Raw genomic sequence first — 12,328 nt, 5'->3', positions numbered from 1 at the left:
ACGGCCCATGCCGACAATCACGGTACTTAGGCCCACAAAGGAAAGTGTAGGGACCCAAGGTCAAAGGGCGGGAATCCTACATGGCATACGTTGTCTTCCACTTCCAAAAGTGGACCCTACAAACAATGCATGTGATCGACTCCCCCACATTCACAAGCGAAAGTGAAAGAAAGCGAATTCGTAAGGAGGACCGGGTAAGGAAAGGAGCCAAACAAATAATATGCCTATCTAAACGCCTCCAAAATTCACATGCAATACGCAGGGAGAGTCACCAATATATATAAATCTAATCAAACAAAATAAAATAAAATATATAATGCCACGAGGCACGCATGCAAGCAAGCCTTTGACAACGTATTGTATAACGTGAGTGAGTGAGGGGGTGAGAGCCCTCAACTTGGACTAATTTGCCACCAACAAAATCAATACATTGCTGACAGACAACACTAGCAATTCAATTCAACCATATAATTCAGCTCAGAATTTATACAGTAGATGGGCATGGGCATGGGCATGGGCATGGGCCCCACTCTTATCGACCTCCCACCCAAATACATAAATATTCACATTCAAAATAAACTCACCCCCAACCCTGTCTTGTGCACAATTGAAGAACCACCAACACCGCACCTGTAATAAATACTTGTAATATAAGGGGTAAAGAAATCGAATTCAGGTGTAAAAGCCTTATAGCCACCAACCTTGTTCTTTTTCTTCATTTTTCACCCAATTATAATTTATGAGGGATAAATCGGGTAGCCCCGGCTCCTTGTACATAATATTTCACTCACAATCCCAACCTATTACCTCCTAACCCAACTCAAACCTAAACTTACTTCTAATACCTTTTTTTTAACCTTTTTTTTTTTTTACTTAACAAATTTAACATTTATTTGGCGAGAAACCCACGCGGTTGTTTGCCAAATCATAGCTCACACGTGTCCCCTGCTGCTGAACGTTCCCGATGATGGACGGAGACGACGACGTCGGAGCAAAAGCAAAGCAAAACGTTCCCGCCGAGTCCACGGGAATCAAGTAGTTCTTCGCGGGCAGACTCAGCGACTTCCCATCAGCAAACAGAAACGACACCGTTGGGACCTGAACCCTGGACCGCGACGACAGGTCGTAACACGTGTCGAACAGTGCAAATCCACTCGCACTCGGCAGGTCCCGAGTCAATCTCTTAAACGCGTCGCGTAGCGAGTTGTAGGCCTCCGTCTGCAACCGAGTTATGGCCGTGCCCGAGTCCACGATGATCCCGCCGTTCCCCGACTCGTCCACCTCGAAAACAGAAGGTGGGACCGACACCGGTTGGCCGCCGACACTGAACCCCTTGAGCCCCACGTAGTAAAACGTTTCGACCCTGCTGTCCTTCAACAACGGCGCCGTCACCGAGTCACTGGGTGGTGCCGAGTTGAACTCCAGGGTCGACGACGTGGACGAATCGCGGTTCACCAAACAGTACGAGAACGACGTCGCTTTGAATTGCGAAGGAAGTGACAAAGCCCCACCGCCCAGGCCCAGTAACCCGGCGGCCCCGACGAATAATCCCTCGTTATCGTGCCCGCACCCCAAGCCGACGTTATGGATCGCGCCCGAGTTCCCGAACGACACCGTTTCCGTCACGAAATCGCCGACGGTGTATGACCCGTCGCCGTAGGACACCTGGTAGAGGCACTTGTCGGCACGACAGGCGGACACATGAAGAGAATGGCATTGCGCGGAGTCGCACGTGACCGGGCGGTAAGTGGAGGATCCGGTGGGATTGAAAACCGGGTCGGTTTGCTGGTAACAATCGGAGCAAGGCTCGCATTGGAGCCAGTTGATGTCGCTGCCGGTATCGAGCACCATGTACAAGGACTTGGCCGGGGTGCCGACGCCGATGCGCGTGAAGTACTCGCCGCTTCCCTGGCTCACACCCGACACGACCGGGGTGGAGAGGTCCTCGGGTCGGATCTCGGTGTGCATGGGTTCGAGATCGGACTTCTTGATGTTCTGAACCACCAGCTGGAGCTTGGTGTGGAGCGAGTTGACTCGGGCGGAGTCGCGACCGAGTCGGGATTGGACTAAGGATTCGTAGTCCTTGTGTTGTGAGTTGTGGAGAGCGTCGCGGGGAAGGAGTTGGAGAGAGAAGGAGGAGTTGAGAGGAGTGAGAGTATGGGCCTGGGCCTGGGTTTCTTGGCGATCCAATGGTTTGAGGGTTTGAGGGTTGAAGGAGAGGACGTCATGGGCTTGGGTGAGGGAGGCAGAGACGTCGAGAAGTGTGGTTGTTTCTTCTGATAAGCTGCGAGAGTGCGTGGAAGGAAACAGCGAAGTGAGAGTGAAGGCTGAGAGAATGGCCAAGTAAAGAAATGCGGTCTGAGCCATTTTTCTCTGTTGCAGAAAGCAGAGAGCAGAGAGAAAGATGAGTGGGAAGCGAAGTGAGAGGTTGGCTTTATTTAGTAGAGAAAGAGACAGAGAACGGGAGAGAGAGGGAGAAGATGCTCACGTCAGGCTTGGCTTAGTTAGAGGAAAAGCATTAAAGTGGGAGCTGGGAAGTGGAGTGGGACCCAAAGTAATTTAACTTGTTTTGGGTGGAGAATGGAGGCCACTGTTAAATCTATGTTTCAATTTTATTTTTTTTCCTTGTGTTATTGCAGAAATTGATAATATTTTTTAATATTCTGCTTGTGTGCTGTTCTCTTCTGTGGCAGGCAGCAATGTCGGGAGTCTTTTGTTTTCTCTGTGCGTCGAGTTTTACTATTTTCTCCTCCTTTTTGGGGCAGAGGTAAAAGTTTCGTGATTGGGTTCAAATGAAGTGATGATGAGATCCGTACCGGTGGCAGGTGATAAAGGCCATAACATTTAAAACATAATTTATTTACAAAAAGAAGTCACGGTAACAATCTTATTCCACAGGATAGGATCAAAGTTGAAAGCCAGAATAACATCACTAGCCAGAGAAATAATTCAAATTTTGTCACATAATTGAGAATGACTTGGCAAAACGTACGCATCAGTCAAAAAATGAGCTTCCACGAGCACATGGCGAAACGGATTCGTTGAAAGAAATAACTCACGTATTAATGATGTTGTTTTTGCGTATATTCAGACTTTATTTTTCGTCTACTTGCGATTCAATTGTAGAAAATTTTTCTATTCTCCGAAAAAGAGCTTTGACTTGAGAAATTGCGAGTTCTTTTTTCCTCTTTTGTTCATTACGTATTATACATAATCTTACAGAAAAAGATATTGTCAATTCTTCATGACAATACTGGTATCTTATCATTGTAGCTGATTCGTTTAAAAGGAAAAAAGAATGAATGTTTATTTACACCACGAAAACAACGTCCATCCTCATTTATAAATTAACCACATCAAATCATAGGTCAATTCCGAATATTATATAGCAACCAGACATTTTTAAAGGTATATATGCATAAAATTAAAATAATTTTGTCGCGTTCTCTAATCAAATGTGAAAACATTTTGTGTACGCAGCAGAATCATGCAAATGGAAGGCGGATATGCAAATGGACCACTGATTAAGAAAATCGCTATTGCACCTCTGATTTATGCCTAATCTTTTTTTCTTTTTCTTTTTCTGTAAAACAATAAGCTAAATAAATCGAATTTCTCATGCAGAAAATTGTAATTAACAACGAGATTCTTTTCTTAATTTTTTGCTTAATTATGTGCTTTGGATATGGCAGCAAGCAATCAATTAATCAATGCCGGAATGGAGTCATTTGTTTTCTTGTGTTCTGTTTCTGCTACTCCTTTTTGGGGCAGGCGTAAAAGTTTAGCGATTGGGTTCAATTGATGATGTGATTAAAGGTGGTATTAATAATTGAGGTCAAGAACCGTCACTTTCTTTCTATGTTCGTAGGAAGACCATAATTTTGAGTTGTACAACTAAATATCTTTTTTGATACAAATTTGCTTTTAAGCACGTGAGTTACAAGCCGTTTAAAATAAAAAATAAAAAACTAAACGTCTTTAATAAAAACCACAAAGGCATTCAAAATATTCGAATTTATACATATTCAAAATTTACCTGAAGCTTGTGATTGAAAGGTCGGAATTTATCAGATATATAATCTTAAAGATTGTCCATCCAATCCAAGTTTCTACAATGCCTACAAACAAACACATGGACGTGGACAATTCCTTTACTTGTATTGAGAAATCCTGAGAATCAGCGGTGTAGAAAAAGAGTATTGTCAATTCTGCATGCAGCTGTATTGGTGGTTTAAAAGCAAGCATCAAATTGACACCATATGTCAATTCCGAATATTAATCAGCAGAGAGTAGACAACTTTGTCGTATATTCACTGATTGATTATATGTGAAAATGTTTTGTGGATGCAATGCACTGGGATCATGTAAGTGGGTGGTGGGTGGTGGGTGGTGGATGTCGTATTAGATATAGGCAGATTAGCAAGGGAGACAGACAAAGTCAAACACTACAGATTAAAAATTTGTTTTTCCAACTTCGATTTGGAAGATTGGAGTGGGAATCGTAAAATAAAGATTTAACTAATTTTGTTTTCAGAAAAGCAAATTGTAGAAGGACGATCCTCAAAATCTCACAACATGTTTACTTATTTGTAATGAAATAATTTTTAAGCAAAAGTGATTATACTCAACATGAAGTGATTTTGACCCCCTCAAAATCACTCTTAAACGAGCTCGTGGAATATTTTCTTTCTTGAGCTTACAAAAAATTGGGCTTAACAAGTTCATTTTCTTGGGGGTGTTTGGGCCGTCACTGCCGGAACGGTCCATTTTAAGAACTGCTGATCTAATTCTTTTATTCGTTTTCGTTCACTTCCGAATTCGAATAATAGCCGTTGGCGGTATTTGGCGGGAACTTATAACAGTATGGCCAAACCAAAGCACTAGATTGACCCCAAAACAGAAGAAAATGAATGCTTCAAAATCTATCTCTCCCTTCAGGCTTTCCTCTCTCCTACGTCGCCAGAAGGACCCAATTCTCGCTCTCCAACTCTTCCAAAACCCCAACTCTGATTCAACTCCTCAACTCAAAAGGCCTTTCCGCTACTCTCTCCTTTCCTACGACCTCATCATCACCAAGCTCGGCCGCGCCAAAATGTTCCACCAAATGGACCAAATCCTTCACCAATTGAAGCAAGATACCCGCTTTGCTCCCCCCGAAATCATCTTTTGCAATGTCATTTCGTTCTACGGTCGCGCTCATCTCCCCGACCGTGCACTCCAAATGTTCGATGAAATTCCCACATTTCGTTGCCACCGGACCGTGAAATCATTGAATTCATTGTTGAATGCGCTTCTCAAGTGTGGCGAGTTTGAGAAAATGTGGAAATTCTTTGTGGGTATTGACAAATACGCGACCCCGGATGCATGTACTTATAATATACTGATGAAAGCTTGTTGTTCGAATGAGTACTTGGATGATGCGTGGAAGGTGCTCGATGAAATGTCTAGAAAGGGTATTCCCCCGAATTCGGTGACAATGGCGAGTTTGATTTATTGCCTTTGTTCGAATTTGAAGTTGAAAGAAGCTTTCACGTTGAAAGAGGATATGGCTAGGGTATATGGGGTGCCGCCTACTATATTCGTGTATACCTCCTTGATGAAAGGGCTTTGCAAGATTGGTGAAATGAGTTTGGCTTTTAGGCTTAAGGAGGAGATGATAATGAGAAAAATCAAACCAGATGCAGCGGTTTATTCGACTTTAATCAGTGGGCTTTTCAAGCTTGGTAGGAAAGGGGAGGTTTTTGGGCTTCTTGAGGAAATGAGCGAGTATGGGTGCAAACTTAATACTGTAACGTACAATGCAATGATTAATGGGTTTTGCAAGGAGAAGGATTTTGAAGCAGCATATAAAGTTTTGGATGAGATGGTGGAGAAGGGGTGTGAGCCAGATGTTATTAGTTACAATGTGATTCTTGGTGGACTATGTAAGGAAGGGAAATGGAGTGAAGCAAATGATTTGTTCGAAGATTTACCAAGACGTGGATGTACTCCGGATGTGGTTTCATATCGAATAATGTTTACTGGACTTTGTGATTGCAGGCAGTTCAGAGAAGCAGCATTTATTTTAGATGAGCTGATCTTCAAGGGTTATGCACCCCATTGTCTAAGTGCACATAAACTTGTTGAGGGGTTGTGTCGGGAAGGTGATATGGAGTTGTTAAGGACAGTTTTAACTAGTCTGGGAAACGGAAATGTTCTTCATGTGGACACCTGGGCAATGGTGATTTCGATGGTATGCAAGAAGGAGAAGCTTTCAAATGTGTCTGAGCTTGTTGATACTTTGCTAGTGCAGTAAATTGTGGTTGTGCCCATGTCAATAAGATAAAATTGGGTTTTCTTGCAAAGGCATGCTATATAATTCTATGCATCTGCGTGGATGACTTGCAAGTTCACTTTTCATTGTGGTTTACTATGGAAGAAAACCAATATGTTTGTCATAATTTAAAGCCACAACTTTCTAGTCTGCAGTTCTATTGGGGCTGCTGATTTTAGAGGGACAGAGAAGGTCGCCAAAGCTAATGTGATTCGTTTGAGGGTTTTTTTATTTTACAAAAAAAAAAATTACTGCTCTCCTTTTATATTTTTGAATTTAGGAATGGAACAACATGGGGACGTAGCTCATATGGTAGAGCGCTCGCTTCGCATGCGAGAGGCACGGGGTTCGATTCCCCGCGTCTCCAGTTATTTAAGCTATTTTTCCCTTTTGTGCTCATTTTTACCACCAATACATGGCGCTGCTCGTGCATCTCATGATCCTTTCCTGAAATCTTTTCTTTTCCAGTTTGAACTTTCACAAACGCATAATAACCATCCGAAATTCCTTTTGGCTAAAACATTTTGAGATATCATACAAACGCTTCGTGCAAGATCCTTCCTTTTTCTTTGAGGGAAGACAATGTCCTTCCTGTTACTCAAATGAAAGATGAAAATGGGGCTTCTGTTATATGAAATCGTTTCGTCTGAAACCAGATTGAAAATGCAGACATGGCTGCACAAACACCCCCACCATCTTGCCAACCAGAATTGTTCTTAATCAAATGATAACTATGAGCAATAAAAGAATGAGGTCTATATAATCTGTTTATTTCTCCTCCTCTTTTTTTTCCTTCATCTCTCTTATCTCTCTTTCTTTAATTAAATGAAGAACATAAACAAAACAAAACATGCCTGAACTGAAACAGTTCACCTTAATATGGGCAAGTTTATGTACACATAAACAAGCATGCCATCATATATAGCTTTACTGATAAGGCTGTGACCTAACAAGTTCAATTCTTTGTGTAAATTGTAGGTAATTATTTTGTTTATGATATGATAACTAATAGACTACAAGCAAGCACTCCTCAACATCCATCGCTAGCGGGCTCAACAGAACTTAGAAGGCCGTTGCCTCTGAGCTGCATGCAGTGGTCTTCTGCATCCACTTGAGCACACACAATTACGACTGCCAGGCCATTGTGATGTGCCTCCTGCATTATGTTCACTGCAATGTCAACTGTCATTCCTGGGATAACCTTCATCAGAACTTGCACAACATACTCCCTCTTATTGTAGTTGTCATTGTGCAGCATCACACGGTAAGGCGGCGACATTTTCCTTGATTTCCTGCAACATTTGATCAGCCCATCTTGAAAATTACTTCAATTTTCTAATGTTAACTAACATATGAAATAATACATGCAAAGGTTACTTAAACAATTTGTTTTCAACCCCCAATCAAATATAGAAATGCAGATTATGAACATGAAGTGCTCTGTTTCTTTGAAAGCTTCATTGTTGCATTCACTTCTTAATTTTGTACTGAGCTGAATTTGAGGTAAATTTTTCTACTTTATTTACAGCTACACATTAATCAAGGCATGAGAATACATACCTTAAGTCAAACTCAGAGTCACGACTAGGTGTTGTTTTCTCTATGGTTGGCTTTTCCAGCAACCCACCACCTTTTCCAAGCCTGGTGCTAGATGCTGTCATCAAGATGCTCCGGCTTGAGCATTGTTTATGAAAATAATGTTTATCCCCTGCCATATAAATTGCAATAAAAACATTGAAATTAACAAATCCAGCATTGTTTAGTGAGAAAACAAACCACTGTTAAATTTAAAGCACAAAATCTTTATGTGCCTTGTTCCTAATACGCAAAACGGAAGCTTCAATTATCAATTTTTTCTTAGCCTTTATTTCATTCATTATTTTCCAATTTCCAGAAAAATTCACCGCAAAATTTATAGCTTTGAGCCATAATCATGTATATTTTCAGATAACACATCTCTATAAATAAATGGATTCGACCTGATACAGAACACATAACTGATGGTATAAAGAACTTGAGTAAAATTCAACTTTTTGCTCAAAATTCAAAGAACCCAGAAAGAAAAGTACCTGATTTAGCGAGATTGAATCCCTGGTTAGGTGAAAGAGCGACTCGACCGCAGATGGCAGCCATGAGCCTCTCTCACTCACTCACTCTCTATGTTGCTCACTCTGTGTCTGTGCCACAAAATGACTGCAACGGAATGTGTGGCATATACAGGTTGTGTCCGTGGGCAGTGCCTTTGATTTTCTAATGGTGTTAATTAACGACACGTCGTAAGAGAATCATTCCGTGGAAGTGGAAAATATCCGGTTCTGGGCTCTGTGTGGCACAGAGTCTCTCTTGTGGAAACCGATGCTTGCTTTGACCTATGTTACCAGGATATACATTAACAGTATACTCTCTCTCTCTCTCTCTCTCTCTCTCTCTCTCAGAGTAACTGTGGTGCTAAGCCAAAACAATACGACATATTATTATTATTATTATTATTATTATTATTTGTATCTATATTTTTATTAATTTGATGACAACGTAGATAGATGCTTGAATTGAATGCTTCAAATGAAAATGATGACATAGAGTAGAGAGCTACAACATTCTGCTTGTGTTTAATTGACAAATGTAGCTTTTGAACCCCATATCACCGAGTGAAGCAGGCCGGTAAGTCATCGTTAGAGGTGGGCACGGTCTAAATTAAATCGATTTCACTTCAAAATTAAATCAAATCAATAATTACAGTTTGGATTGATCGATTTTATCGGTTCAACCGAATTAATGCCAGCCCCTAGTCATCGTGTACCTAATATAATTATCAAGTTATGGGTGTTATTTTTTACATTATAGTTAGTAGAAGACAAACGTATGACGACAAAATTACACATCTCCCTTTGGAATAGTGTTGAAGCTAAAGCAAGAGGCAACAAAATGTTTCAGTCAATTTATCTAAAAACTATAAAATTAAGCTTCCAACTGATAGAAACTTCATTTTAAATCGCATCAAAATTTGAATTAAATTCAAAATGCAATTGTTACATTTAAAAAGATAATATATATACAAAAACTCTCATGTGGTATTTCTTTTTTTAATGTTTAAAGAGAAATTTAAATTCAATTTTCTCAATTACACATATAAATAAGGAATTCGTATCTTCTGTTAGGATTTTCAAAATGTCAAGTCATCTCACATGTTGCTAAATACAATTTAATATACACGTGTCCAAACATTAACCCTTAGATTATGTTTTAATGAGATGGCAACTTTATGTTAAATGTCTAGGAGATCCTATCCTTAGATATTGTTTTAAAGGAAAAAAAAAAAAAAAAACAAACCGCTAGAGCCATTTACACTCATTCCTACTCCACTATATAGAAGAACATTTGTCACCGCACTAATTCTATTAGCCAATGCCATGGAGCTCTTATCTTTCCAATATTTCCTCTTTCTTATCTTCCTCTCCATCTATCTCTACCAGCACTTCTTCATTTCACCTAAGAAATACAAAGCCACAGGCTTCACAGTCTACCCGATTGTCGGAACCCTACCCTCCTTCCTCAAGAACCGCCACCGATTTCTCGACTGGACCACCGAAATCCTCACAACCTGCCCCACCAACACCGCCGTCTTCCGCCGCCCAGGTAAAATCGGAGGCATCATAACCGCCAACCCGTCAAACGTGGAGCACATGCTCAAGACCAACTTCGACAACTACCCAAAAGGTGACCGGTTCATATCGCTTATTGAAGATTTTCTCGGCCACGGAATCTTTAACGCCGACGGTGAACTCTGGAAAGTCCAGCGAAAGACTGCCAGCTATGCCTTCAACACAAAATCCCTCCGAAACTTCGTCATGGAAAATGTGAAAACTGAGATTCAGTCCAGGCTAATTCCGTGTTTAGCGAAAGCCGCCGAAACGGGATGTCGTTTGGATTTACAAGACGTTTTGGAACGCTTTGCGTTTGACAATGTTTGTAAATTGGCTTTTAACGTCGACCCGGTTTGTCTTGGCGGAGGCGATGGAGAAAGGGCTTCCGGTTCCGATGAGTTCATGAAGGCTTTTGACGACGCAGCCACGCTTATCTCGGGGAGGTTCTTGTATGCTTTTGCGTTTGTGTTCAAGATTAAGAAGTTCTTCAACGTTGGATCAGAGCGAAGATTAAAAGAATCAATCGCAACCGTTCATAACTTCGCGGACAGTATCATAAGGTCCAGAATGGAAATCGAAGAATTAGGAGATCATCAAGATTTGTTGTCCCGGTTTATCGGGATTACTGAAGACAACAACTCGCCCGAGTTTCTCCGAGATATCATCATCAGCATCATTCTCGCCGGCCGAGACACCACATCTTCGGCTCTGACTTGGTTCTTTTGGCTCTTGTCGTCCAGGCCACGAGTCCAGCTCGCCATTTTAAAGGAGCTAGCAACGATTCGGATCCGAAACGGTAAAAGTATCGGCGATACGTATAATTTCGACGAGCTCCGAGACATGCACTATTTGCATGCGGCGATTTCGGAGGCCATGAGGCTGTACCCTCCGGTACCGGTCGACACAAAGGCTTGCCTAAACGACGACGTCATGCCGGATGGGACGATTCTTAGGAAGGGGTGGTTCGTGACGTACCACGCGTATGCCATGGGAAGGATGGAGGGGATATGGGGGAAGAACTGCCGTGAGTATTCGCCTGAGAGGTGGCTCAAGGACGACGATGGCACGTGTCAGGTGGAGAGTGCGTTTCGGTTTCCGATATTTCATGCCGGGCCCAGGATGTGTCTCGGAAAAGATCTGGCTTATATTCAGATGAAGTCGATTGCAGCGTCCGTGATGGAGAGGTTTGAGATCGACGTACCAAATAAGAACACGTGTCCTGAGCATCTGTTGTCGCTGACTCTCAGGATAAAAGGTGGATTGCCAGTGAGGGTGCTCAGTAGAAATGCATGAGGATTTTAAATTGCCATTTGTGTAATGAATTAAAATCAGAGTTGTCGGTGTCAGCATTCTTTAGTTGGCAATGGCATCGCATCTTCCACAATATATATAGTTTTTATTAAGACTAATTTGAATCATAACATAGAAACTGTGAATGACATGATGAGATAACATAGCATAGCAGTCAAGTGCAAAGCCAACCTCTCTGTAATTTGAAAAATCTCTGCTCCGTTGAAACTAAAAATGGACTACAGCATGATATATGCTAATTAATTTAGAACAGGAGCTAAGCAACTTGATTAGAATGAACTCAAAGAGAGAGGGAACAAAAACAATTGGACTTCAAAAATTATTTTTTTAAGAGCAAAATCGAGTATAGCCACGCGGATATTAAACAAAAAGATCCCACTATATAAAGTGTATAACCGTGCGGCTATATTATTTTTTAAAATAATTTAGTCAAAATCAAGTATAGCCGAGCGGCTATACTGTTTTAAAAAATTTAAAAAAATGGCTACAATATTTTTTAAAACAATTTAGTAAAAATCTACGGCTATACTATTTTATAAAAAAAAAATTTAAAAATCCAGTATAGCCGCGCGGCTATATTCTTTATAAAAATTTAAAAAAACAAAAGAGGACGCATCGAGCGATTGGGCGCCTGCGTGTCAAAGTCAGTATAGCCGCGTGGCTAAACTATTTTTAAATAAACATTATTAAAACCGAGTACAGCCGGGTGGTTATGAGATTTAAAAAAAAAACCGGGTATAGCCGACCGGCTGTACCCTTTTTATATATTTAAAAAAGGACCCACTTACCGCCTAGGTTGCACGTGTCAAAAATAGTAAAGCCGCTCGGCTATACGATTTATTTTTTTGTATGGCCAAGGAAAACAAAGTATAGCCGCGCGGCTATACTATTTTTATTACAAAAATTATTAAAAAAAAGGCAAACTATAAGGACTGAAAATACTTTTTCCCCTATGATTTTATTTTAGGTAGCAAATGGGTATTTGTTGGTATAAGTTACGAAGTTAATATAGAATAAATCAAAAGAATGCGACAATGAAAGATGAATGCAGCCAAAGACA

General features: G+C 41.0%; 4 protein-coding genes and 1 non-coding gene across 5 annotated transcripts; 3 read left to right on the top strand and 2 right to left on the bottom strand.

Annotated features, from left to right (window-relative positions):
* On the bottom strand, window positions 448-2,594 carry LOC18777779 (protein ASPARTIC PROTEASE IN GUARD CELL 1). Its single transcript, XM_007209877.2, has one exon. The coding sequence runs from the start codon at window positions 2,365-2,367 to the stop codon at window positions 883-885; it is 1,485 nt and encodes a 494-aa protein (XP_007209939.1). The 5' UTR covers window positions 2,368-2,594; the 3' UTR covers window positions 448-882.
* On the top strand, window positions 4,694-6,605 carry LOC18776561 (putative pentatricopeptide repeat-containing protein At1g53330). The gene has a single exon (XM_007210909.2). The coding sequence runs from the start codon at window positions 4,907-4,909 to the stop codon at window positions 6,293-6,295; it is 1,389 nt and encodes a 462-aa protein (XP_007210971.1). The 5' UTR covers window positions 4,694-4,906; the 3' UTR covers window positions 6,296-6,605.
* TRNAA-CGC lies at window positions 6,608-6,680 on the top strand. Its single transcript has one exon. It is a non-coding gene; the product is annotated as a tRNA-Ala (tRNA).
* On the bottom strand, window positions 7,164-8,665 carry LOC18776747 (ATP-dependent Clp protease adapter protein CLPS1, chloroplastic). Its single transcript, XM_007209663.2, has 3 exons — window positions 8,383-8,665; window positions 7,874-8,021; window positions 7,164-7,605 (listed from the first exon to the last, which is right to left on the bottom strand). The coding sequence occupies exons 1-3, from the start codon at window positions 8,444-8,446 to the stop codon at window positions 7,344-7,346; spliced, it is 474 nt and encodes a 157-aa protein (XP_007209725.1). The 5' UTR covers window positions 8,447-8,665; the 3' UTR covers window positions 7,164-7,343.
* LOC18776887 (cytochrome P450 94A1) lies at window positions 9,427-11,372 on the top strand. The gene has a single exon (XM_007209858.2). The coding sequence runs from the start codon at window positions 9,724-9,726 to the stop codon at window positions 11,248-11,250; it is 1,527 nt and encodes a 508-aa protein (XP_007209920.1). The 5' UTR covers window positions 9,427-9,723; the 3' UTR covers window positions 11,251-11,372.

This window comes from Prunus persica, chromosome G5, assembly GCF_000346465.2.
Source record: "Prunus persica cultivar Lovell chromosome G5, Prunus_persica_NCBIv2, whole genome shotgun sequence".
Classification (NCBI taxonomy): domain Eukaryota; kingdom Viridiplantae; phylum Streptophyta; class Magnoliopsida; order Rosales; family Rosaceae; genus Prunus; species Prunus persica.
The sequence above is the reverse complement of the archived record's forward strand: the minus strand, read 5'-3'. Positions and strand labels throughout refer to the sequence as shown.